Consider the following 25,104-nt stretch of genomic DNA (forward strand, 5'->3'; position numbering starts at 1 on the left):
CATGTGTCTCACTACGCGTACTGTAGTTCGACTGGTGCACTGAAGCTACGTTGTTGTACTGCTGAGACAGGACAATACAATGAGTACGGTGCTGCCTCAGGGGCCACTTACAAGGGAAGGCACATAGGTAGACTCAGCGAGTGGCTACGTCACTGTCATATTCACTTCCGGTTGGTCATGACTCGCGAGACCAGCGAACGATCTTATCCCTTACATAGAGAGACAGTTAGAGATAACCGACCTATGATGTATATTTATGCACTGATCCATCGATATTGAGATGAATGCTAGAGCCCGGTCTCTTCTACGTCTGCAGCTGCTGGTAGAATGCCGCCGAGTTGATGAAAGCACACTTTTCCAGCAGGCCTGGCTCGACGACATCTCTCGCGCTCGTGGACAGGTTTGCACTTCCTGCATCCGGGCCACCGATCACCCTGACGGTCGCGCTGGTGACGTTCTGGCTTGTCTCTGCGGCCTCAGACCGCGTGTAGGCCTGCGTCCATCCTGCCAGCGTCACATCGGGGTTACCGCTGGGGTTGCCCGTCGACGCGAATCGGGCCCAGCTGCCAGACATTCTTGTTGCTGTCAGATTCGCCGCGGCCGTGGTCCCAAAGCCGACGTTGGGCTGGTTGAACACGAATGGCACGTCGGAAAAGTGGATAACTCCTGCGAAGCTGGCGTTGAACAGGGACAGCACGCTGGCAAGGGACGTCGTGTTGAGAACGTAGAGGTAGCTGGCACTACCGCCTTGGGCGACGCGGTGCGCCACATCGAGGGACTGGCATGCGAAGTTGACGTCGCGGTAGATCTGCGAGGCCTGGAGGAAATACGGTGAAATCGTCAATGTCTGCGCCGCAGCCATAAAGCCGCCAAGTGGATAAAAGGACAGGAGGGTTGAAATCGTGGTAGAGTTGAGATTTGGATATGCCGAGCGAAGATATGCCTGGACGGCGGTCGAGCCGTTCAATGTGGGCGGTGCGAAGATGCTGCCGTCGTTTCCATTCCACCCGGATATGATCGAGATGTTCTTGTGAAAGCGACCTGTGCGAAGAAGCATTGACGGCGCGGCAGGCACATAGCTTCCATCCACGGTCGGGAAGAAGATGTCTTGGAACGTACCGCTTGCCGCTGTGGTGTTCTCGAACTGGAGAACAGCGTCCAAGAGAGAGACCGCGGGTATGTCACGAAGACATGCCAAGACAAGGTTGTCGTTGGTGGCTGTACAGCCAGCCAGCTGGGCGACTGCAGCCGTGTTTATGACGGTGGCATTTCCAGTCAGGCCTGGATCGCCCGCTGGACCACCAGATTGAAGGATGGCCCGGCGGAAAGGAACAGTCCCTGTTATTGGCGGTCAGTGCGTGGCATGGACGTAAGTAGGTCGGACCTCACCGTTGCCAGCGTTCGAAGTTAGATGCAATCCTACACTAGTGGCACCGCTACTTTCTCCAAAGATGGTGACATTCCTTGGGTTCCCGCCAAAGGCCGCGATGTTCGATTGAACCCAGCGGAGTGCCAGTCTCTGGTCGAGCAGACCAGCATTGAGTGATCCCTCTGACCTGAGTGCTGGACTGTTGGCGAACCCAAATACATTGACACGGTAATTCATGGCCACATAGATCACAGGTGTGCCTTTGGCTGCGGAGCCGGCCACCAGAGCAGTAGGATTGTAGAGCGAGTAATTGTACGAGCCCGATTCGAATCCTTGACCGTAGATCCAAACCATCACCGGAAGATTCGCATTCTGTCTAGTTCCTGTCGGTCTAACGACCTGAAGACTCAGACAATCTTCAGAAATGTTGAAGACACCTGGGTTTTCGCGGATGGCACCTAGAAACGACAGAATGGTGTTCTGAGGGCAGGCTGCCCCAGCGGTCGTGGCTTGGACAGTGGTGCCAGTAGGATAGTTGAAGGCCCGGGGAGGCTTGAAGCGGTTGGCCCCCGATGTATCCTGACCATAGTTGATGCCCAGGAACTTTTCGGTGCCCTGGAAGCTGAGTCCTACATAAGAGACGTTACGCGCATTGTCCAAGACCGTCACGTTGGACTGTGCCACGACAGCGCCCACGAAAAGCGAAACGAGGAGCGTCAGCGACCACATTTAGAGAGACTTTGAATGATAGTGTCTGAGAAAACTTCAGGCCTGTGCAAGACAGCACATCGGAATTTATTCCCTCGAAGGGCTGTGTCGGAAGGGTCTCTGACGTCTGCAGACTCGTCAGCCTTCCACGTAGAGGTTTACTGATGCTCGTTCAGAGTAGCAAGGCGTAAGGCTGCCAGCGCAGCATCACTTCGAGAGACGCACGGCAAGTCCCTGACTCTTACGAAGCCTGACAGCCGCGTCGTCTGCGGAGTAGCTGATGAAGGCATAAGTCTTGAACAGGAGCGAGTGCAGGCTGCAGAGGGACGGGAAACTCGCGTTGACTGCCAATCGCAGCTCGAGCTCGGACAATCTGTCGAATCAGTTGTAGGGAGGACACGATCTGGCCTCTGCTTGGCCACTAAGAAGCGAAAACCTTGATCAACCATGGCCCAAGGGCTCAGAGCTTAGGTGCAAGCTGGAGTATTCGCAATGGCGGGCGGATGCGGGGTTAGACATGCTGACGACCTCGCACATATTCAGCACAGTATCACTCATCGTGCACTCATTCGCTGCTGGTGTCGACGCGCATATCAGCTAAGCCCTCTCGAGTACGTACACATATCGTATCACCCTTGCGTTGATCTTAAGCAGAGACCAGATCGAGTACTAACGAATGCCGTCCTTGAGAGGGAGCTCCTGGAAGCTTCTGTTTATCGTGTCCAAATACAATAGAAATCTTACAGAAGAGAGTCAGGTATGGAGTAATTAATAGCGCGACTGGAAGTGGGACTTTTACCTAGTACGGTCGGCCATTGCAACAGAACTCCCATGGTTTAATAGTTCGCCGTATTCGGCAGACCCACCCCTCGGCGGGACTTCGGATGCGAATTGTGAAATTTCGTAGTCGAGCATTCTCATTTCTTGCGAACATGGCAGTGTAACCCTTTACTGTCGCTGTCAGAGCCCCTATCGTCCTGGAAAATTGTGTCGCAAGGGTCAGGTCCCGACGGCCATGGAGACCCTCGTCGAAAACAGCGGCGGCCAGCTCACGATCCGCAACATTCAGCCGCCAACGAAACGAAAACCGACGCACCTAACACAAGAAGACAAAGAGGACCAGAAACGCATCGCCGAAGCACGGAGGAAATACGGACGAGGCCGCCCCGTCCGCATCAATGAAGTCAAAGACAAGAAACTGCGCGCAAATCTCAAGCGCATCGAGACCAAATACCGGGCTGCGGTGTTGAATGCCAAAGATGCGGAGATTCTTTACGAGAACGAGGAAGGTTTTCTGCAGCCCGAAAATGAGCTGGAGAGAACGTACAAGGTGCGGCAGGACGACATACTAGATGCAGTCGGGGTGCAGCAGGCAAACAAGTCGATCGAGTTCAAACTGGACCTTGGGCCGTATGTCTCGGATTACACGAGGAACGGGCGCAGTTTGCTGCTCGCAGGAAGGAAGGGCCATATTGCTACGTGCGACTGGCGAGCCGGAAAGCCCGGCTGTGAGTTACATCTGAACGAAACGGTGAGGGATGCAAAATGGTTGCACAACGACCAGTACTTCGCGGTGGCGCAGAAGAAACATACCTACATCTACGATCATGCCGGGGTTGAAATCCACTGCTTGCGGAAATACGTTGAGACGACGCACCTCGAATTCCTACCCTACCACTTTCTCCTCGCCGGCATCGAAAACAGCGGGTTTCTGAGGTACACAGACACGTCCACCGGGAAAATCGTAGCAGAGTATTCGACCCGCAAAGGATCACCCACTTCACTGGCGCAAAATCCCTACAATGCCATCCTCCACGTTGGGCACCAGAACGGCACAGTCTCTCTCTGGTCTCCGAATTCCACGGATGCGTTGATCAAGATGCAGTCCAACTCCGGGCCGGTTCGATCGATCGCGGTTGACCGATCGGGGCACTACATGCTCTGCGGTGGTCAAGACCTGCGCCTCAAGCTGTGGGACATCCGTGCGCTGAAGGAGGTCCATTCTTACACGACCCGCCAACCCGCTTCATCAATCGACATCTCCGATAGGGGCCTTGCAGCCGTAGCAACGGGCACTGGCGTGACTATTTGGAAAGACTTGTTCACGGCGACCCCCTCGCGCGAACCAGAGAAGGTGCAATCGCCCTACTTGAACTGGGGGAACGACGGCCAGCGTGTCGAACGTGTGCGCTTCTGCCCCTTCGACGATATCCTCGGCATCTCCCATGCCGCTGGATTCAACAGCATCATCGTCCCGGGCGCCGGCGAACCAAATTACGACGCGCTCGAAGTCAACCCATACGAGACGCGCAAACAGAGACAAGAGACAGAAGTCAAATCTCTGCTTACGAAACTTCAGCCCGAAACCATCGCCTTGGATCCTACCTTTATTGGCACGCTCGACACCCGCAGCGCGGAGCAAAGAAAGCGTGAGAAGGATCTGGATACCCCGGCCGAGGACCCTCTTGCGAAGCTGCAGGAGAAGGAGAAGCACCGTGCGAGGGGCAAGAATAGTGCGTTGAGGAGGTATCTGCGCAAGAAGGGCGGCAAGAACATCATCGATGAGAAGAGGATGAGGTTGGAAGAGATGAGGAAGCAGAGGGCCGAGAAGGACAAGGACCGCCTGAAGCGGGATAAAGTCGAGTTGGGACCTGCGCTGAGTCGGTTCGCCGGTGGGAAGCGGTCATAGCTTTTGGTAAAGCTTCTGGGTTTCTCCCGTGAACAGAAATGATGATGGCGCATGGTCCGTATAGATTCTTGGGACGGAAATGTAGACTTTCCCATTACCAACACACGTGTCTACAGCCCCCTTGCAACCTTACTGTGCCGTCCAACCCACCTCTGACACGCCGTGTGTGTGCACGCCGGTATCAAATGTCACAGCACGAGGCTGACGAGCAGGAGGAGAACACCAAACAGATACGGACTAGCGGCTCGCGATTCGCGCTAGCGCGAATCAAAGCCCCACTTAGATCGCCGTTGCGACTAGCGACTTATTTTAGCATTGTCCTGCTGCAAACAGTGTACGAAGGTACTAAAGTACTAAGTCCCAGCGTGCGTACAGAGTACGATCACCACCCATAGAAGGCTCTGTGTCTCGACTTGTCCAAGGGTATGGCGGAAAAGGTGTAAGTATTGCATGCACGAGGCGTCGATGCACTCCGAGGACGGCCACGGTATGGTGTGGTTCGAGTTGGTTGAGTTAATTGTACACCCGGCTTTCACAGGCAATACACATCTGGAAGTATCCGAGGTGGAAATATCAGCGGAATAACGAGCCACGAACCACGAATCGCCATTGGGCTGGGTGGAAGTGACTAACACTGAGCATGGACATGCAGGTTGACTAGAAATCGCAAGACAAACTCAGCTATACTATATGTAAGCCTCCTCTATCGCCATGAGAATCTCAACGTCCCGTGGCTGCGACTCCCCCGGGTCCCGATCGTTCTGACATCTTCAATGCCGAAGTAGAAGTTCGACGTCGAAGCTAAGGACCAAGGCGATCCCTCCACCAACGCTGGGTGCGGGTGCTGTGCTGAACGAGACTGCTGAGCCCATCTTCCACGACCACATATGTACCTTCCGTCAGGCCGTCAGGGACAGGTGTGGCGGATTGGACAGAAGTCTTCTAGAAAACATCTCCACATCAACAGCATCATGTTCGCACATGGAATGTAGATGGTGCATGCCAGAGCTGAAAGATCTCGAAAAAAGATCAGATCAACAGCAGAGATGTATGACAACAGGCCGGGTCGCCTTACACCGTGTCGATTGCCACTGCCGCTCCAGCGAGGTGAGGGAATTGAGATGAAGTCAGTGGACTTGTGCCTGGTGGCTGAGCATTCGACTTCGGAAACCCTATCGTCGTCCGGCGAATAATCCGGGAGACAGATTCATCGATTCACCGTCGGCTGCTCACCACTCCCTCTAACATGGCCCGCTTCCCACCTGGTCCGACTGACCGCATACCCAGCCGTACTCCTCCACGCACTGAGAATCATCTCCACCGTGTCCCGCACACCCACGCCATTCTTGATCACCGCCCTCACCACGGGTCCGCCCTCTCGAATCTTGTTCGCCTCTCTCTCCATCAGGTCTACATCCGCACCGACCGCCTCGGCCAGGTCGCATTTGTTGATAACCAACAGGTCCGAGCCTGTGATGCCTGGCCCGCCCTTCCTCGGCACCTTATCCCCGCCAGCAACGTCAATGACGTAGATGATGAAGTCCGCCAGTTCGCGCGAGTAGTTTGCCGCCAAATTATCCCCGCCGCTCTCGATGAGCAGTATATCTGTCTGGAATTTCGCGTGCAGGCCCTGCAATGCGAGTAAGTTCGCGCTGATATCTTCGCGGACCGCCGCGTGCGGACACCCTCCCGTCTCGATGGCGACGATCCTCTCTGGTGTCAGTGCGCCGTGCTTGGTCAAAAACTCGGCGTCTTCTCGCGTGAATATGTCATTCGTCACGGCCGCAATGTTATACTCCTTGCGGAGGGCGAGGCAGAGTTCCAGCATGAGAGCAGTTTTGCCGCTGCCGACGGGCCCGCCTATGCCAACTGTGAAGGCCCTGTCGCGGAAGTCACGACCCTCCACAATGGGCATCTCCCGGTGCAGGAAGGAGCCCGGTCCGTTGTAGATTTCATGTGTGTGGCCATGAGGTTCGCCGTTCGCGTGGTCGTGCGAGTGGGAAGGTCCGTTGTCGTGGGAGTGGGTGGTCATGATTGCGGCGACTGGTGGGACCAAAAGGAGGAAAAGGGACAGGAAGGCGATCCACAGTCTCTTCTCGGCTCAGCGGTTTGTGCCTCTGATCTCGGCTCTATGTGTCCGTAGCTCTTGATAAGGGTCGAAACCTCAACAGGCGTGGGCGGACAAACGGAGAGTGAGTGAGTGGGTGGATTGGGGGGCTCGCACACGGCTTGAAGTGATATGACTTTCGTAGCAATACAACCAAAAGCAGGAGCCAGATGGAGTGGACCGACGCCAAAAGATATACAAGTAGGTGACGCACAGCAGGGAATCAAGTTGTCGGCGAGGTTCTGGCGTAGAAAAGCACACGAGGGGCATGGTGTAGGACACACAATCCAGGACCCCGCACAAGCACAATTTGTATTCAGCCTCAACGCCGGAGTGAGTTCTTATCGTGGGCCACCTGGTGGCGTCGGAAAGACCGAGAACGTGTCTTTCACCTGTGCTACTCGGGATCACCACGGCAAGACACGGCAACATGACTATCATTCACATCGTGCTGTTCCAGCTCAAGTCGTCACTGAGCGACGCGGAGAAGAAAGAGGTGTGTCGCGGGACTCGGTCCTGCACGAGAGTCAAGAGGTCGATAATAATGGTGTAGTTCTGCGACGACATGCTGAGCTTGAAAGACACATGCCTGCACCCAACATCCAACAAGCCGTATATCCTCGCCTCCTCTGGTGGCGTGGACAACAGTCCTGAAGGAGCTCAGGTTGGTCTTCGCTCTTCCCGCTATTTTGCGTTTGACTGAGAGGCGCGATCAAGGGAGGACTCACTCACGGCTTTGTGGTCGAGTTCGCGTCCAAGGAGGATCGAGACTATTATGTCTCCGAGGATCCGGTACACCAAGCCTTCGTCAAGAAGAACGGGCCCAGGTTCGACGAGGTCCGAGTCATTGATTATGAGAAGGGGGTGTACTAGGCTGGGGATGCGGGTCTTCATCATTTGTATCGGCCTCTGAGGCATGCTCGCTTGAACGCTGCACACTGGATGGATGACTACGAAACGCTGAACGACTCGCCACAGCCACATTGCTCTGTGATGTTGGGGTTCTTGAAGATGAACCGGGCGCTCAGCTTGTCCTCTTGCCAGTCCATCTCGCTGCCAATGATGCTAAAGAGTGCTTTGCTGTCAATCAACACTTTGACCCCGTCCTGTTCAAGTACTTCATCGAAAGCTGCGGGCTTGTCTACGTATTCCAGATGGTACGCCAAACCCGAACAGCCTCTGTTCTTAACGCCGACCCGGATCATTTTCGGGTTCGGCTGGTCCAGAAGCTCGCGAAGGTGGATCAAAGCCGTCGGCGTTATGGTCATAGCAGCCTTGCGAGGCCGTAACTTGCTCCGTCGTGGCTTCGTCGACTTTGCCTCCGCCGGCTGCGGTGGCTGCACTGGCTTTGGTTTTTGTGCCTCTTGTTCTGGAACGCTGATGGCTGCTGTCTCGCCAGAAGTGGTCTTCTGGGGAGCATTCTGCTGATGTTTCGTTGTATCATGAAGCTGCGGCTGCGGACCCGCGATCGACGTATCGGGTACGTCGGCGTTTCTAGGAGGAAGAGGGAAATCGGCTGGTAAACTATGAGGTTGATAGGATGGGGTGGTATATAAGTCTCGCTTCGTCGACTGGCGGGCCCTGATGCTTGAGGAAAATGTCCTCAGGGCATGGTGAGGACATGATCGTGCTGTGGAGGCAATTGCCAATGCTCGGAAGAACGTCGCGGATGACGTAGTCGATGGGATTAAATGCGTCGCAGACATGACGGGTGCTCCTTGGGATCGGATATCGTGCACGGAGAGGGGTCGACGTATAGTGGTGGGTTCTCTTACATTCGTAGGCGCGAGTGCGACGTGGACAGGTTCCTGAGATCTGTTGTAGGTTGAAGATGAACGGAAGAAGATGCAAGGGTATGTAATGTGTCCGCAGCTGGACTTTGTTTGTCAGCCGAGAACTCTCACGTGATGCTTTAAATGCTCCGATCATGCAGCCAATCAGCCTGCGGATATTGCAATCAAGGCAGGACAGCCGAAGACGGCTAGGACAGGTGCACCAATCACGTGACGACCAAGATCCGGCTTCGCTTTCGACGTCTCATCCTCGACAGGCTGCGGTATCAAGCGCACCGAAACGCCGACGACGTGTATTTCCATCCTCAGCAGACGCCTGGCTTCGTCCTGCTCTTCTAAAATCCTTGTCTCCGTCACCTGCTATTCCCTGGCCTCCGCACACCACAAAGCGCTCGCGGTGGACACCATTCTGAGTGGAAGCTGCCGGTGAGAAGCCATCAAGGTCAAGGTCAGGTCGTTTTCAGGCCGCTCAATGCCAGCAGCTGTCCCTGTCACTGTCCAGGACTATGAATGCAGGGGAGTGCACGCCAGCGATTACTTCTGAGTCCCTTTTTCCACGATGGACGCACTCTTGACCCAGCAGTCACGGCCAAACTCGTTCGAACCAAAGATCGCCCAGCTGTACCTTCACCTCTTCAATGCGCTGGCTAACGAGGGAACCGATGACGCTGTGCCATCTGAGGGGTTCTGGAGAGAGTTCTTTTTGCTGAAACCCGACAAGCAGCGGCTCTATGACATCCTCGAACCGCTCACAGCCTCCGACCTGATGCACATGCAAGTATAGTCAGCTCTTACGCTCACGGCCGGCCCTTCCTCGCCACTGACGCTCCGGCAGATCCAGATGCGAGCCTTCTTCAGACGGGCGGTCAGCGAGGCGGGCTCTGGCGTATCTCCTAGAAACGGAAATGCCCTCGATGTAGGCCGTCCTCCCGATCTGCTCGGTAACTTGACCATGCCTGACAGACGTAGAATCTCATAGCTTTCTTGTGCGCGGTCTTCAACAAAAAATACACGAATCCGAACACCGACATCATCGACATCCTTGCTGGACTGGATGCGGTCGATCGACTCATGTCTGACTTGGTCCAGGGTCTCGAATCCATCGTGAGGCAGTCAAGCGAGGACCTGTTGCGCATCAAGGCCGTTGAAACTGTGCTTGCACTTGTTGCTGGCGGGTTTCAAACCAGCCTCGTCACCTACTTCATGCACCGTGATCTCTTTCCCGCCTTGATGAAGGTAGGCTTGTCCACAGAGTCGCAGCACATGCTAACGGGGCCCAGTACGTTCATGACGTCCATGAAAGTTCCATTCACGGACCGAGAGCTTTTGTGGTGATCGGCATTCTGTCCAGCTACAACAAGTTCGAGGCTCAGAACGTGTACCAGAACCGGCTTGAAGACTTCGTCAACGAAGCAACAATTTGCCTACTGGTCCTCAACTCAGCCTACGCCTGTGCACATATTCGGGATCAGTACATTGCAGTACAGGATGACTACCCGGCACCATGGACTCTGAACTCGACTCTGGCCCTCGTCGGGCTTCGAGCATTGACGAGCGACGCACAGAAACCAGCGCCACCCACAGAGGAGGAAGCGAAAGCGCGATTTATTGCTTTGCCTGAACCAGATGCTGCCTGTAGCCTCTCACTATATTCGTTCGTGAAGGCAAATAATTTGTTCGCCACCAGTCTTCTGAGTCTGCCCGCGGATAAAGATAGAGAATCGCCATTCTCTGCTTTCTTGTCGATGACTTCCTACATCTCACATCATGCGTACAGGGGCACACGACAAGCCACATATGCCGTCTTTGGTCTGTTGTGCATCAGAATCATAGTGGAGGATCCTGTGTTGGTGAAGAGAGTGTGCTCAGCAGACTCGAAGACGGTGTTTCGATTATGTCGACAGAGGGCTCCTCATCTTCCTTTGATCACGTCAGCACGAATTCCCGCCACAGCAATTCTTGACGTGTGCACAGACATTCTCAGTCACAACCTGCGGAAGAGACTGGACGTCCATTTGTACGGCTTGGCGCTGGGCATTATTCTGCGCGTCGTCACGCACCTTGAACAGACCAAAACACGTCTTCAGCACCACTGGGCTTACGTCTGGGGCTCGCTCTTGTCACTCATGCGATTCCTGACGCAATATGCCGAGGACCTGGGACACTTGGGGGACATTCGGGAAGATTTGTGTGGCACACTGACAAGCCTGACCGCCTTCTGCTTGTCCAAGGGTGATGGATTCTTGCCCGATCCGACCAGCTTTGATGACTTCTTTTACAAGCTCATCGAAGCGAATGATGTCCTGCACAAGTTCAAGCAGGCATATTGTGACCGGAGTACGCAGTCTGAGAAGTTGAGAAGTTCTGTGGCGGCACTGATCAGCGTGTCGTCACACTATCACGACCTGCTGAAGGCGCAACATGGCAAGAAGACACATCAATCACCAGCAGCCATCCAAAAGGTCATCAAAGAAGGATACGAGACGTTGAACATGGAGGCGGACGATACTTTTGGAGAGTGGGAGAGATGGCGGGAAAGCGGCTGGAAGGCCGAGCTGAAGAAGATGACCAGGGTCGCTGTTGAAGATGCCAGGATTCTTTCCATGAGGTGAAGGACAAGGAGTGGAGGGCACCGACTGTCACACGGGGTAAGTGGTCGTGAATATTCAGCGATATCTCGGATGTGGTGGTCGAACTGTGCATACTGTCATTGAGGGTTTGCTTCTCAAGTTGCGGTCACTTGAGATGCTTCAACCCGTCTTATCCACGTCGAACGGCGGCCGACTCCGATTGACAAGCACTTTCAGCCACGAGACGACCGCCAGCATGGCGGCTTGGGCTGTTCAACCCGGATAGACAGCGTGGTCTCCTCGGCAGTGGACCTCGCCGCAAACTCGCTGAAGCAACCTACGATCGTGGCCTCTGGGAGAAGAGCATAACCCCGATCTTTAACACCATAGGCCAGCCGCATTCAGAGACACTGTTGATAAAACTCTCTTAACCCAAAACTTACGATGCAGTGTCAGACTTTACTCTGACCCGTCTCAATCTTCACTTGTGCGGCTGCGCAGAAATACGTAAGCAGCCACAGAGCCGCGCACTCGCCGTTACATATACCCAGCCGCAAGGCTGCCTTTGCCTCTAAATGAGTTTCGAGGGCGGGGGTTGCCATGGCATGGTATGTAGGGAACGCGGAGCGACAAGTCTTCGCTCTCAAGGAGCGGCCTTTGCTTGCTGTCTGCAGTAATTCATACTCTGGAGGGTATCGTCCTCTTAATGTGATGGCCGGATGGTGGCTACACCCTTCGACGAGGCTGTTCCCTTCCTACACCGCGGACACGGTACGCTTCATGCTGTCGAGTGGCAACCAGAGTCAAGTCTCAGATTCAAGACTGTGGATCCGCGCACAGGAGGATGATGCGGAAAGGCCGTCGAAATCATCTCCACCACGTGTCCCGAAGACTGTCACTAGCGCCGGAGTGGAAGCCCGCCTGGCGGAGCCCCCTTTCCTGCTCGTTTGCTGTCACGGGTAATTACCTAGCAAGGCTACTAGGCGGTTAGGACGAACGTTCTTCAGGTGTTTCGCGGGATACTACGAGTACGAGTAAGTGACTCGTCCACTGTTTGATCCCAGACCTGGGGTCTCCATTACTTATGTATTGGATTAATAAACGAAAGCTTGTCATTTATTCTCGAGTTTCCCATGATTGAACCATTGTACGGCGTACCTTGCGTGTATTTCAGGCATTTCAGGACTCCATAATAGATCTCGTTATCAATCTATCGGTGGATTTCCCGGCCCTAACTCACGTTCAACATGCATCCCGACACTACCTTATGCATTCGAACGTAGGTCAAGGAGACCACAACGTACACGGTAGCTACACAGTACACCGTCACCGCTTCTGTCACTATTGAAGGCCAAGGCCGCCTCACGTCTCGTATCACCGGATCTGAATGCAGCCTGTCCGTGCCGCCTCTTTATCGTGCGTCTTTGAATCCCAAGCCGGCACGAGCACAGCCGCGCACACACCGGGTGAGCCCTGAAACCCGTGGCGGACCTGACGGAGAGGGAAGCACGCACGCACGCACTCCGTACCAAACATACCGCATGTACCACGTTGTAGAGCTCACGGCACGCGCACACGCCTGCTGCTCCCGGAACCCAGCCGAGGCAGCGGACAGGTTACTCGTACTGCGTCCTGCATCGGCCACTCAACGTAAGCCAAAGGCCCAAATCCCAGTCGGACCGGGTCTAACGACAGCCTGACAAAGGATCTCCGGTACAGATCTCAGCCGGGTACGAGTTAGGAGGGACGTCGACATATTGCTGCGTGCTGATTTCTGCATCTGGACCGTCAGGGACCCGGAGCGGTGAAGATCTCACAACAGACAGACACGCTCGGTCGCCCCTGTGGCTATGCGTGGCAGGCCCCGTAGTGCCCCCATCGTCGCCCATCGCACGCCGCTTGAGTTGCCCCTCCTGCCCTCCATCCACTAGCGCGCCGTCTGGCCAGTTAAAGCCGCCTCACGCTCGGGCCCCTGGCAGAAACCAGCGAACTTTAGCGTGTAGTGGGGGCACTAAAGCACTAGCTGCGGCTGATGGACTGTTAAATATATCTCAGCCGTCTTTTTCCCCCTCCACGACAAACAAAAACGAGCAGCCCCTGATCCTTGGACACCGTGTGCCTTTTTGTCTTTGAATAAAATTATCCGTGACTCGCTCTGTCCTGTCGAGTCCTGTATATACACCCTTTTGATTCCATTTGGACCTCTGCCGACTCGTGTCTTTTTCACGCTCTGCCATCTCCCGCACACCGCTCTTAACCATGTCGAAACGAAACTCCACCAGACTTGCAAATGGCAGCGCCCCCGCCGTTGACCAGCCTGTCCCCAGCTACCTGCTCACGGGCAAAGTCGCTCTCGTGACCGGCTCAGGTACGTCTCTCTATGCTCGAGAAGAACTTCGCCGAGCGAGCGCAGCGTGAAAAGCCCCGTGTCATGTCTCCTGAAAAACCCCCCCACTGCTCATCCAGCTTCACCGCCTCCGCAGTCTCAAAGAAGAAAGAGAAAGTAACAAAGCTAACGGGATGTGGACGGTGCAGGACGAGGTATGGGCCGCGAGACCGCACTCGAGCTCGCCCGCCGCGGCGCCGACGTCGTGGTCAACTACGCCAACTCCTCCAAGGCCGCCGACGAGCTCGTCGCCGAGATCAAGGCCCTCGGCCGCGACGCCATCGCCGTGCAAGCTAACGTGTCGGACGTGTCCCAGATCATCGACATGTTCGCCCAAGCAAAGAAACACTTTGGCAAGCTGGACATTGTGGTGTCGAACTCGGGCGTCGTCTCCTTCGGCCACCTGAAGGACGTCACCGAGGAGGAGTTCGACCGCGTCTTTGCCATCAATACGCGAGGCCAGTTCTTCGTCGCCCGCGAAGCCTACAAGAACTTGGAAGTCGGCGGCCGCATCATCCTGATGGGCTCCATCACCGGCCAGGCCAAGGGCGTGCCCAAGCACACCGTCTACTCGGGCAGCAAGGGCGCCATCGAGACCTTTGTGCGCTGCATGGCCATCGACTGCGGCGACAAGAAGATCACCGTCAACGCCGTCGCCCCCGGCGGCATCAAGACCGACATGTACCACGCCGTCTGCCGAGAGTACATCCCCAACGGCGCCAACCTGACCGACGACCAGGTCGACGAGTACGCCGCCACGTGGTCTCCCATGAACCGTGTCGGCCAGCCCATCGACGTTGCTCGCGTCACCGCCTTCCTGGCCTCCCAGGACGGCGAATGGATCAACGGCAAGATCCTCGGCATCGACGGCGCCGCTTGCATGTAAATCTTTTATAGCCCGGTAGCAGACACGGCATGAGCGATGATGGGAAGAGAGAGATTTTGGATACAGGCCCCCCAAACACGCCCCCCCGGGAAGACGGATCAGGTGCCATTCGCTGCACTCGGCTATCTGGCTATCTTTCAATCTACCTACCTACCTACCTATCACCTACCTTTCACCTATCTACCCACCTATCTATCTGTGTGTCCGTGTGCCTGACCGACTGGTATCCCCGATTGTTTCGAAAGTAGCGTCGGCTGGAGGTGATGCCCATCAAAAGGCAGCTCAACTCACGGCAAGGCAGGAGGGGGTTCATTGGAGAAATAAGAAAAGAAGACGAAAAGCCAGCTCCGGAGTTTAGAGAAACGGCCATGGTCGATCTGTGTTTGTGTTGTCTTGTGTTGTCCTGCACGGCTTTCCCTGCACTTCTTGCGCGAGCTAGACCTCTTTTTGAACCAGACTATACGAGAACCGGGTAGTCAATGAGTATTTCACGCAGCCTTCGAGCCGTCGGTCAATAAATGTGATATTTGTGGCTTTCATGGCTGGCTATGTACTTTGTCCCATGGGCTCACCGATCCATCCATCATTGCTGTGCGTGTGTGCGTGTGTGCGTGTGTGCGTGTGTGCGTGTGTGCGTGTGTGCGTGTGTGCGTGTGTGCGTGTGTGCATGCGTGCGTATGTGCTCCTCTACAGTACAATACTCTGCAGGTACAAGGATATACATACATCCATACCTGGGTACCTTGCTGTGTACCGCAGTGTGTGGCTCGTATCGTGTGTGCCTGAGATCTCAGATACCTACCTGTACGGTATCATGTGTCCTTGTGTACCTAGGTACGTACCTAGGTAGGCAAGTAAGTATTACTTCGCACCGTCATCTACGGCATCAAGTGCAATGGCATCCTATCAGGTTGGTCTCAAGAGGAAGGGAAAAAAACGGAAGAGCCGCAAAGACTGTACTGTGACTTGAAATGAATATCATTCTCCCTCTGTCTAGACACCCATCACGCCCCATCACCTCCCCCTCGCCATCAAGACAAGTCGATCATCCAGCGCATAAGGCTCCCCGTCGTCAGCCCCAAACACGATATCCTCGGCCAGGTAGACGAGGATCCCACGATTGCGGCGCTCCGCGTCCTGTAGTCTGTACAGGAGGCGGCCAAAGGCGTCGGATTTGTGGCTCGTCGTGAGCAACAGGTTGTGTTCCGAGGCCCAATCTTCGACGATGGTGCGGAAGGAGATCTCTTCCACATCCGCGGCGGCGAGTGATGCCCGTGCAAGCGCAGGCGCAGACGGTGTGGGCGGCGGTAACGCCTTGGCTTTGCGCGTCCCGAGGAGCGGTTTCCAGTGCGGCCACGTCTCGGTCGTGACTTTCTGTTTGACGAGCGAGCGCAGTTCGGGGAACGAGTCGAGCTGGAGCGTCTCACTGGAGATGAGCGTCCACCAGTCGAAGAGGAAGGTGTGCAGGTCTGGTGCGCTTCTCCCCTTCCTACTGCTGCTGCTGCTGCTTGTGTTTTTGCTGGCTGGTTGGTCGATGGGTTTCGGAAACCGTTTGACCGCTTCGATTAGACGGGGGACGACTATCTCGTGCAGAATCTTGCGTAGGAGCCAGGCCGGCAGGAGTGGTCTCCAGGAGTCGATCAGTGTATACGCTGGGTCCGGGTCGTAGACGTTCCAGTCTTTGGTGAGCGAGGTGCGGATCGTCGGGTACCAGTGTAGTAGCAGGAGGGATTCAAAGTAGGTGGTTCGCTTGCGGTGTTTCGAGGTGGTGGATTTTTCAATCTCCAGTAACTCCGAAATTGATTGGAGCGAGGCGATGAGCGAGGTTTGTGGTTCGGTGAGAGGGTCCCAGTCGAGGAGTTCGCGACGGAAAGGTGTCTCTAAACAAGCGGCTGTGAGTTCCGGCAAAGACAGCTCGCTGATGGAGTCGGCAAAGCGGGTTTGAATGGACTGGAGGCGCGAGATGGAGGCGTCCCAGTCGCGGGCCGTATTTGAGTCGTCGACCGTAACTCGCTCGAAAGCGGAGATGATGTCGTTAAACCGTTGAATTTCATCCTCGTGCAGAGCCAGCGCTGCGGACAGTTGCGTTTCTTCCTGCTCGAGACGAAGTTCTTGGTCTTTCGTCGAGTCCCACGCGTCGGCAAAGGCTTGGAGTTGCAGCTTGATGCGCGAGGTGGCCTTTGCGGCTTCGAGGCTGGGCGACGGTGAGGCTTCTCGCGTAGGGGTTGAAAAGCCAGAGAGCGATGTGAGGGTTTTGGTTTCGGCGCCAGTAGCATCGACAATGACTTGTTTGATTGCCTCAGGGACGTGCAAGCCCCGCGATTCAATCGCTCCGACCGCGTATTTCGCCTTGGGAGCCGCTCTCAGGCGTGGCGTACTCGTCCCTGGTGTGGATGCTTTGGAGGAGGCCTTCTCTTTTCCTGCTTCTGGTCTTCTCCGAGGAGGTTCTGGTGCTGCGCTGCCCTGACCCAGCCCAGCCCGGCTTGACAGTACCTTGGCCTGAATGGGTGCTGTTATGCCTTGACCCGACTTTCCTAGGCCCTGACCCTCGACGTAGCCCTGCTTGGCCATCATGCGCGCAGCGAACGAGTTTTTGTTCATGCGCCCGCCTGCGCCAAACGCTGAAGGACCCATGCCACCGGCTTTCTCCTGCTGTCTTCGAGGGGACATGTCTTTCGGCGGTGGAGGGGTCTCGGCTTCTGCCTCCTCGTCGTTGTATTCGCCTATGTTGAATGCGCTGCGAAAGCCACCCATGCCTGATCCTGCGCCCGCACCGAGACCCATGCGCATGGACGGTCTTTCGTCGTCGACATCCTCCTCGTCTTCTTCACCCTGTCCATCAACATCTTCTTCAGCGCCGGTTGACTTGACGAATCCAAGTCCACGGCCGCGCAGAGTCCTCGAGGTGGTTTTTCTTCTCTTGTTAGGTCGCTCATCGTCCGTGTCTTCATCATCGTAATCGCGGAGGTTGAAGGGCTGATCGTCGTCCGAGGAATCGCTCATGGTGCGTGTGCTGCAGGAGAGAGACTGCCAGTCTTGGAGATCATCGATCTGGTATTGAGCCCGCGGACCAAAGGGTCCTGGGTCGCCGAAGATGGTGCGAGGTGGTGGATATCATGTCCGGTGCCGGCCGCGTATGATGTAACCGGCAGCTCCATCTCGATAAACACCCAGCACCCCCAACACAGACACCACACCACACCACACCACAGCTCACCTCCTTGCCAAGTAGAACGACAACTACAGCTACATACTCACGCACAGTCACCATGGCATCCCTGTTCCGCTCCGTCGCTCGCCCGTCGACTCTCAGAGCTGTTGCAGCAACCAATCCCGCACGATGCATGACCACTGCCGACAAGACCTTCGTGCGGATGAAGGCCACTCTTCCTGATCTGAGCTGTACGTGATATGTTCGTGAGGTACCTGGGGTAATCAGGACTGACTTGTGCATCAACTAGACGACTACGGCGCCCTCGAGCCAGCCATCTCGGGCAAGATCATGGAGCTGCACCACAGCAAGCACCATCAGACCTACGTGAACAGCTACAATGCTGCTGCCGACCAGTATGCTGCCGCCGAAGCTAGCGATGACATTGCCACCAAGATTTCCCTCCAAGCAGCCATTAACTTCCACGGCGGTGGCCACATCAATCACACCCTTTTCTGGGAGAACCTTGCTCCCAAGAACTCGGGCGGCGGTGAACCACCTTCCGGCGAACTGGCCAAGGCAATCGACACTACCTACGGCGGCTTGGAGGAGCTCAAGAAGAAATTCAATGCTGCTCTTGCCGGCATCCAAGGCTCCGGTTGGGCCTGGCTGGTCAAGGATAGCCAGACTGGGAACATTGCGATTCAGACATATGCCAACCAGGATCCTGTGGTTGGCCGGTACAAGCCCCTGCTGGGTATCGATGCGTGGGAACATGCCGTAAGGACGCTGACGAGTTCCGCTCGGCCGCATGCTGACGTCTCTCTAGTACTACCTCCAATATCAGAACCGCAAGGCTGAGTACTTCTCTGCTATCTGGGATGTCGTCAACTGGAAGGCTGCTGAGAAGAGATTCTCCAGCTAAGCTCGTCCACAAGCCCGGATTCTGTACATCACGTACATGTAACTACACTGATACCACACTGAATAAGCCAATTAATATCCCTTTCAGCCTCCTCTCTCCTTCTCCCACAATCTCATCCCTTCCGCGACCTCACTGACAAAGTGAGCATCCACTGCATCTTCCTGAAACCAGACAAGATGTGGCGACCAGGAGGACTCGTCGCCCCAAAGCTCTTTCGACACTTTCTGCCAATCAAGCCACGCCTCGACTCGCACAGCCCCTTCGATTTTGGACTCCAAAAGCCCTGTGCCGACACCAAGCGTCTGCGCACCATGCCTATGGTAGAATACAGCCGCACCACATTTCACACAGAAATACCGGCTTGTATTTGAGCTTGACTGATAGTGTCCAAGCTTCGACCTGTCCTCCAAGAAGGCGTCCAGATTCGGTGCGATGATAATGCAATCTTTAGGCACAACGGTCCAGCAGGTGATCTCAAACCCTGTGACAGTCCGACAGGAATGGCAAGTATCGAGGCACGCGGCGAATTTCCCAGTCCCGCCGTTGTAGTTTTTGTCTGGTCTCTTGATCTCGAGCTGGACACTCTGACAACGACATTGCACCGGGAGCCGTTCGTCGTCATCTCCCGCAACTCTTGCTTGTGGTGTCATAAGTTCTTTGACAGTCTCATCACTGACCACGTCACTCCCTCGCGATTGCCAGCGCCTGTCCATACCTTTCAGTCTGCCCTTGTTGATCCAGCCCACTGCACCTCCGTCGCCCTTGACATCTGCTACCCAGAGTTGGACGCGATCCAGCTTTCCTTCGAGTCCTTTGGCATCATCAAAATTGAGTGCCCCAGTAGCCACTTCCCACTCTTGCGGGTCGCTTGCCTTGTCCACATTGATGACGCTTGCACCACATCGTTTACATGACCAACGCTCGCATGTCGAGACTAGGTATTTCACCATGTTGCCGCTCTCCGATATGCTTGTCGGCAGGGGCACAGGCATCACTGCCCAGGTCGTAAAGATCTGTCCGGAGCTATGCCGGCAGGAGTGGCAGTGACATATAGACGCCTTCAACGGAAATGATGAAGACGGGATTGAGACCGAGAAGGACGTCAACCCGCAGTGACACTCTACCTTTGCCTTGATGTCCATGTCTTCTTGCTCAGGACGGATACGAGGCAGCCCTATATGCCTTTCAATTTCGATATCTCCTGGCCGCTGGCTTCAAAGTATTTCTATAAATGTGCTACCCTCTCCGCGTATCTTGGCCCCTCGTGTCGTCATCGGATACGGCTTCCGAAGGCATTGACTGAAGGGCGTGCATCTTGGCCTTGCGATTGGCGTGTGCGGAACAAGGGCTGATAAATCACGGTAGGCGCCGAAAGGTCCCTTACCAGTGGGATGATCTTCATCTCTCCTTTCAATAGAGTAATCTAGGGTGAAGAGCAGGTATTAACTACTCCGGTGTTGCCACCCGGCAGCTTCTCCTACCTCGTACTCCTACACCAGTACGCAGTAGAGCGGGGTTCGGTTAGACGTAGTCACGTGAAAGGTCACGTGGAACTACTTGGCAGAGTAATCAGGCTTTCACTTCTGGTTCTTGTCTCCATGTTCACCCACCAGGGAAATATGAATGATAACGGCAAGTGACCAGTATCGATTCGACAAGTGGCTGCGGCTGCACCGGACATAGCCTCGTATGTCGGCCTCTAGAGCTAAGACCGAGCTTTGACGATGGGTGCCTTCACTTCAGTGGAACTCAAATCAATTTTTCAGGCATCCCATCAAAGTCTTGGACGCCGAGTCAGCTCGCAAGATTGCAACCCCGTATTTTCTCGGATGTCCATGCCTCGCTCTACCCGGATCATTCCACATGGCGATTTGTCGACAACCTGTAGAGCACCGCCTCTATGTTTGCAAAGCTTACCAGAAGGGGGTGCATGATTTGGAAGAGCCATCCCCAATGACTCGGGTAAGAGTGGTCCCTGGCCATTGCCGAAGTACTTTCTTGCAGCCCGGTACGCTACAGTAGGTCATAGTGCTGGGCGACTTCGCGATGACTACTGAGCTTAACTAAGTAGCCGTCTAAGCCTCCCGCATTAGGGTCGGCGGCCTTGCACGTTCGCGGTATTAACAGACAGAATGATGTTCTCAACAGGAGCTCATATGTCGACTGCCAAACGGACAGACCTCAGCGCCCCATCACACACCTCCTCGAAAGCGACAGTATGGATACCGTGCAGGTACCCCGAGCGTTCAAACCACGAAGACCTCATAAAAAGTCTCGAAATGGATGCAGATACTGCCGAAGACGAAGAATTAAAGTAGGTCGACTGGCACGCAGCTGGCTCAGTTATCGAGGACCAAACTGACTGATTGCTATCTCCTAGTGCGACGAAACAAAGCCCGCGTGCCTTCGGTGTGTCAATCGGGATCAACCGTGCGAATATTTCACCCAAGCTCAGGAGCATGAGGCTCTTTCGGACACAGACCCGGTTTCAGTGTCGATTTCCGCCGCTGAGGTATCTGAAGGACCGACCAGTCTCTCGCAGATTACTCCACCACTAACGCTTTCATCTGCGGACCAAACGCCAGCCTCCGTCGAGGCCAGACAAGAGGATTTTCCTGTGGATGAGATCTATCACGAGGCAACAGGCCTCGTAGATTTTGGCCAAGCGTCGGATTCTGTGTCCGCAAGCACAATGGCCATCATGAAGGACCTCTTTCTCTTCGACCATTACATGGACCACACGTGCCGCGACCTGGAGGTCATTCCTGACGTGGCGTACGCGAAGCAGGTCGGAATCCCACAGCTAGCAGCCGATAATCAGGGCATCTTATATTCCATCATGGCTCTTGGCGCCACATGTCTATGTATAGACATCTTGTCAGGGGAAGGCTCGTGCGGTCAAGTCGACGACCTAGTTGAGCTCATCAGCGCCGGTGACCGCTATCATAGGATGGGCATGCAGGCCGTTCAACGCCAGTTGGCAACGAACCATCCGAGGGACCTTGCGGAAGCCCACGCGCATACCATGCTGCTTTTTCCCTACGCCTTGGCGAGGAGAAGAGTAGCATATCTGCTTAACGACGTCGACCCACCCACGCCCAGATCGGGAGTCGATACGCACGCAGAACACATAAGTAGCCTGGAGTGGATAATCATCCTCCGCGGCATAACAACGACTGGAAGAGCATGCTGGACAAGTGGATCCGTCTGTATCAACGATGCAGCGTGCTGTGACCGGTCACAAAAGATACCTCCCTTGGTATCGTCACATGTTCTTACAAAGTTGGCTGAGCCGATGGACCGATCTTGTGCTTGGAACGGATTCCAATGCCGTATCGCAAGCAAGCACCCACTATTTCCTGTCATCTCCTCTACCCGAGTCGTGGCGTTGGAAGCACTTCAGCAAAAGACCGAGAGGGTCAGTCAACTGATGCGGGACCTTCATCGAAAGAATCCTCCGCTTGACCTCGAGAAATCCAATGAGCAGCTGAGTCGGAGTCTGTCACTTTCTGCCTGCTTTATGGCCGTTGATCTTTTGCTGAACATGGTCAACGTCATTTTTAACCCTGGATCCGAGGTAGAGGAAAGGTGTCCAAACGTCCGGGTCTTTATTGAACCTTCTTTTGAAGACTCCGCATTGCCGTGGTTGAAACGATACTCTAGTGCACCGATCTACGACCCGGCTCTACCAGCCTGCCGAACGATTTTCTCGTGGGTGAATCGTACGCCAGACGAGTACTTCCAGCTTCTGATGAAGCCTCTGCCGCCTCTAACGGAATGTGAAGCAGACCGGCGTGGTCAAGCTGCCATGCCGGACATTGATCGCGAAATTCAGCTCTTGGCATGGGACATCTGGGCACATTGGTTGGTCTTCACGATCCTTATCGAAGGGGAATCGTTCTTCATGGCAGCGTTCGGTGTTCCAGACATTGTCAACCTCTTGCCATGGTTCACCACCTCTATCGCCGAATCTCCCGGCATTAAGTCGGGCTCGCCAGTAGCACAAACCACCGGCTGGTGGCCCGGAAGTATGTGTGCAGTTGCTCAACAGCTCCGGAAATACGAGGGGAAGGACTGAGCGCCTGAAAGCAGTTCCTCCTTAATATTGGCTCCGTCCATATATATCTATCCTGTAATACATAGTAAATGTAACAGGCTGAACACTAGTCCCAAGCAGATCTGCTCCACCGTCCTGGGCCTACGTTGCATACTTTGTATATATATATTCAGCAGACGAAATAACTACCTAGAATTGCTCGCGGTGCGATGCATTCCAACACCCTTCACTCGTACACTGGGAGCTGTTATCCTTGGGAGACTACTGAGGACCTTTCGGCTGTTCACGGGAGTGGACGCAGCACAGTGCACGCTGGGGGAAGCTTGGGCAAACACGCCGGCCAATGCTTTGCTTTCCATGCTAAATTTCTGTCGTCAGAATGGCAGGGTCGGGTATGGCCAATGGGGATTGGCGAGCAATTGATGTGCTTCTAGTTCACGAGCTTTCCCAACGCCTCCCGCCGGGATTTGCTGTTGGGGTCAAAGTATGGCTTCTCGCCTAAACCTACTGCCCTGTTTCCGAAGCGAGCTCCCTCGCCTTGATAGTCGTACGTGGCCGTATGAAAGACGCTGCGGTTGTCCCAAATCGCTAGTAGTGCATGTTAGGGATACGCGCGACTCAGTCAAAAAGAAAGACCGGGATTGTCGTCGACTCACCAATGTCATTTTCATTCTGCCACTTGAACCGCACCTGGAGGTCGTGATTCTTGTGCACCAGTTCCAAGAACCAGTCGAGCAGCTTCTTGCTCTCGTCCTCGGTCAGTCCATTGATATGGCGCACGTGGCCACCAACGGGGAAGATGCTCTTCCAACCCGTCACCGGGTTTGTCCGAACCACGGGATGAATCGCCTTCAACTCGGATCCGACGTTCTCCGGTGCTCCTCTCTCTTTGGTGTACAGCTCGAAACCACCCTTCTCGGCGACGTGGTTGAACGCTGGCTGCGCGAACGTGGCGGTCAGGGACTCGAGGAACTTTTGGTAGGGCTCGCTGATCCGATCATACAGTTCGTACCCGGAGGCCCATAGGGTATCTGTACGTGTCAGTGATTTTGTGTGCCCCATCGCGGCGCGAAGTGGCTCTGACATACCTCCACCGGTGCGTGGCAACTCGGTCAGACGAAGGGAGGTATAGTCGGCGGGGACAGGCTCAAATGAGATGTCTGCATGCCACTGTGCGCTGCTCTGAATTCGCTGGCTTTGGTCATAGGGCGTCTTCTTGTAGAGTTTGTCGTGCTGGACGGAACTGATGGTGCTGATTTCCGGGTCACTACCGCCCAGCTCCCTCTCCGAGTTCAGGATCGGATGAATATGAAGCTTGGAGGTCTCCGGCTTTCCGGTCAACTCCCCAAGTCTTTGGATCAGCTGTTTCTGGATATCGTTGGTGAGATTGTTCTGCTTTCTGAAGAAGACCACCCCCCGCTCGGAGACTGGGCATGCAGATCAGTATGACAGGACGCCCCTGACAATAGGCTCGGACGGGCTTACTCTTGATCGCGAGGTCCCTGAGAAGCTCATCAGCATTTGGGGAGTTGATCCATTCCACGAGGTCGGCCTCAGGGAACTCGGTGCCTATGACTGGGGTGATGTCGATGGATGTGAACTGGTCGAGAGACTTGGACGCCTTGAGAGGCTCTCTTCCGAACAGGGTCTTCTGTACGATACCAATGTCTCGAGGAGCGTCCACGTGTACAGCAGAGGGTGCCATTTTGTGAAGAAACAGGGGAAACTATGAGAATATCAACTTGCTTGCTCACCTCGATGATTTCCGACGTCCGAGGTCGAGTCACCAGCATATATATATACTCGCGTTGGGTGCTCTGCCTTCTATCAGGAGACGTATCGCAACATCTGGAGATGATGCCATGCGTGCATTTCTTGAGCAATGCTGGTTTTCGGTGCTAAAGAGTCTCGATACCGCCATATGCGGGGCCGGTGTGCGCATGTCTTCTAGCTGAGACTCGGATAGAAGACTTCTCTAAACTGACACCATTCCAGGTATAAATGGCGATGGTGGTAAAAACGAACGCTTGGTGTTGGAACCGGTCAACCTTCCAGATTTAGACGTGCCTCGGGAGACCTGCCTCGTTGCATACAAATCACGTGAGGCTTGGCGCTTACAATGCTTTCACATTGACCTCGGCCGAGTGACTTAAGACTCCAGTGAATCCTCCAGCTTTTGTTACTCATGGCGTCCAGTCCAGATCTCCAATGATGGCGACGACAGCGACCCCTGTCGACGCCTGTCGCGCAGACTTCCAATGCTGACAACTACCCCAAGGACCAATTCGGCGCATTCCCCGCCTTCGCCCGCGGCACGGTGGCTTTCACCATACGCGAACAACTTGGCGACATCTTCAACACATGCCTGCGAGGATCAAATACCAATAAAAATGGATCGTGTTTGTTCCCTGATAAGACCGAGAGCATCCTGTGGCCCTGTTCACAAATGTCCTTCCCAGTGTG

General features: G+C 54.9%; 12 protein-coding genes across 12 annotated transcripts; 6 read left to right on the plus strand and 6 right to left on the minus strand.

Moving 5' to 3' along the window:
• Positions 1-304: 304 nt before the first annotated feature.
• Positions 305-2,098, minus strand: G647_10174 (uncharacterized protein; the record flags this gene model as incomplete). The annotated part of the gene is made up of 2 exons (XM_008726166.1): positions 305-1,338; positions 1,390-2,098. 2 exons carry the CDS (start codon positions 2,096-2,098, stop codon positions 305-307), a joined length of 1,743 nt encoding a protein of 580 aa, XP_008724388.1.
• Positions 2,099-3,092: 994 nt separating this feature from the next.
• Positions 3,093-4,766, plus strand: G647_10175 (uncharacterized protein; the record flags this gene model as incomplete). The annotated part of the gene is made up of 1 exon (XM_008726167.1): positions 3,093-4,766. One exon carries the CDS (start codon positions 3,093-3,095, stop codon positions 4,764-4,766), a length of 1,674 nt encoding a protein of 557 aa, XP_008724389.1.
• Positions 4,767-5,973: 1,207 nt separating this feature from the next.
• Positions 5,974-6,798, minus strand: G647_10176 (urease accessory protein UreG; the record flags this gene model as incomplete). The annotated part of the gene is made up of 1 exon (XM_008726168.1): positions 5,974-6,798. The coding sequence occupies one exon, from the start codon at positions 6,796-6,798 to the stop codon at positions 5,974-5,976; it is 825 nt and encodes a 274-aa protein (XP_008724390.1).
• Positions 6,799-7,303: 505 nt separating this feature from the next.
• On the plus strand, positions 7,304-7,746 carry G647_10177 (uncharacterized protein; the record flags this gene model as incomplete). The annotated part of the gene is made up of 3 exons (XM_008726169.1): positions 7,304-7,369; positions 7,427-7,537; positions 7,591-7,746. 3 exons carry the CDS (start codon positions 7,304-7,306, stop codon positions 7,744-7,746), a joined length of 333 nt encoding a protein of 110 aa, XP_008724391.1.
• Positions 7,747-7,823: 77 nt separating this feature from the next.
• On the minus strand, positions 7,824-8,579 carry G647_10178 (uncharacterized protein; the record flags this gene model as incomplete). Its single annotated transcript, XM_008726170.1, has 1 exon — positions 7,824-8,579. The coding sequence occupies one exon, from the start codon at positions 8,577-8,579 to the stop codon at positions 7,824-7,826; it is 756 nt and encodes a 251-aa protein (XP_008724392.1).
• A 646-nt stretch (positions 8,580-9,225) lies between these two features.
• On the plus strand, positions 9,226-11,278 carry G647_10179 (uncharacterized protein; the record flags this gene model as incomplete). The annotated part of the gene is made up of 4 exons (XM_008726171.1): positions 9,226-9,444; positions 9,502-9,582; positions 9,636-9,902; positions 9,947-11,278. The coding sequence occupies 4 exons, from the start codon at positions 9,226-9,228 to the stop codon at positions 11,276-11,278; spliced, it is 1,899 nt and encodes a 632-aa protein (XP_008724393.1).
• A 2,217-nt stretch (positions 11,279-13,495) lies between these two features.
• Positions 13,496-14,508, plus strand: G647_10180 (trihydroxynaphthalene reductase; the record flags this gene model as incomplete). Its single annotated transcript, XM_008726172.1, has 2 exons — positions 13,496-13,604; positions 13,772-14,508. 2 exons carry the CDS (start codon positions 13,496-13,498, stop codon positions 14,506-14,508), a joined length of 846 nt encoding a protein of 281 aa, XP_008724394.1.
• A 1,014-nt stretch (positions 14,509-15,522) lies between these two features.
• G647_10181 (uncharacterized protein) lies at positions 15,523-17,511 on the minus strand (the record flags this gene model as incomplete). The annotated part of the gene is made up of 1 exon (XM_008726173.1): positions 15,523-17,511. The coding sequence occupies one exon, from the start codon at positions 17,509-17,511 to the stop codon at positions 15,523-15,525; it is 1,989 nt and encodes a 662-aa protein (XP_008724395.1).
• Positions 17,512-17,777: 266 nt separating this feature from the next.
• On the plus strand, positions 17,778-18,584 carry G647_10182 (uncharacterized protein; the record flags this gene model as incomplete). The annotated part of the gene is made up of 3 exons (XM_008726174.1): positions 17,778-17,910; positions 17,970-18,439; positions 18,489-18,584. The coding sequence occupies 3 exons, from the start codon at positions 17,778-17,780 to the stop codon at positions 18,582-18,584; spliced, it is 699 nt and encodes a 232-aa protein (XP_008724396.1).
• Positions 18,585-18,667: 83 nt separating this feature from the next.
• Positions 18,668-19,576, minus strand: G647_10183 (uncharacterized protein; the record flags this gene model as incomplete). Its single annotated transcript, XM_008726175.1, has 1 exon — positions 18,668-19,576. The coding sequence occupies one exon, from the start codon at positions 19,574-19,576 to the stop codon at positions 18,668-18,670; it is 909 nt and encodes a 302-aa protein (XP_008724397.1).
• Positions 19,577-20,863: 1,287 nt separating this feature from the next.
• G647_10184 (uncharacterized protein) lies at positions 20,864-22,662 on the plus strand (the record flags this gene model as incomplete). The annotated part of the gene is made up of 3 exons (XM_008726176.1): positions 20,864-20,898; positions 20,965-20,993; positions 21,077-22,662. The coding sequence occupies 3 exons, from the start codon at positions 20,864-20,866 to the stop codon at positions 22,660-22,662; spliced, it is 1,650 nt and encodes a 549-aa protein (XP_008724398.1).
• Positions 22,663-23,071: 409 nt separating this feature from the next.
• On the minus strand, positions 23,072-24,346 carry G647_10185 (uncharacterized protein; the record flags this gene model as incomplete). Its single annotated transcript, XM_008726177.1, has 4 exons — positions 23,072-23,229; positions 23,298-23,672; positions 23,730-24,068; positions 24,127-24,346. The coding sequence occupies 4 exons, from the start codon at positions 24,344-24,346 to the stop codon at positions 23,072-23,074; spliced, it is 1,092 nt and encodes a 363-aa protein (XP_008724399.1).
• Positions 24,347-25,104: the final 758 nt, after the last annotated feature.

This window comes from Cladophialophora carrionii, assembly GCF_000365165.1.
Source record: "Cladophialophora carrionii CBS 160.54 unplaced genomic scaffold supercont1.13, whole genome shotgun sequence".
Classification (NCBI taxonomy): domain Eukaryota; kingdom Fungi; phylum Ascomycota; class Eurotiomycetes; order Chaetothyriales; family Herpotrichiellaceae; genus Cladophialophora; species Cladophialophora carrionii.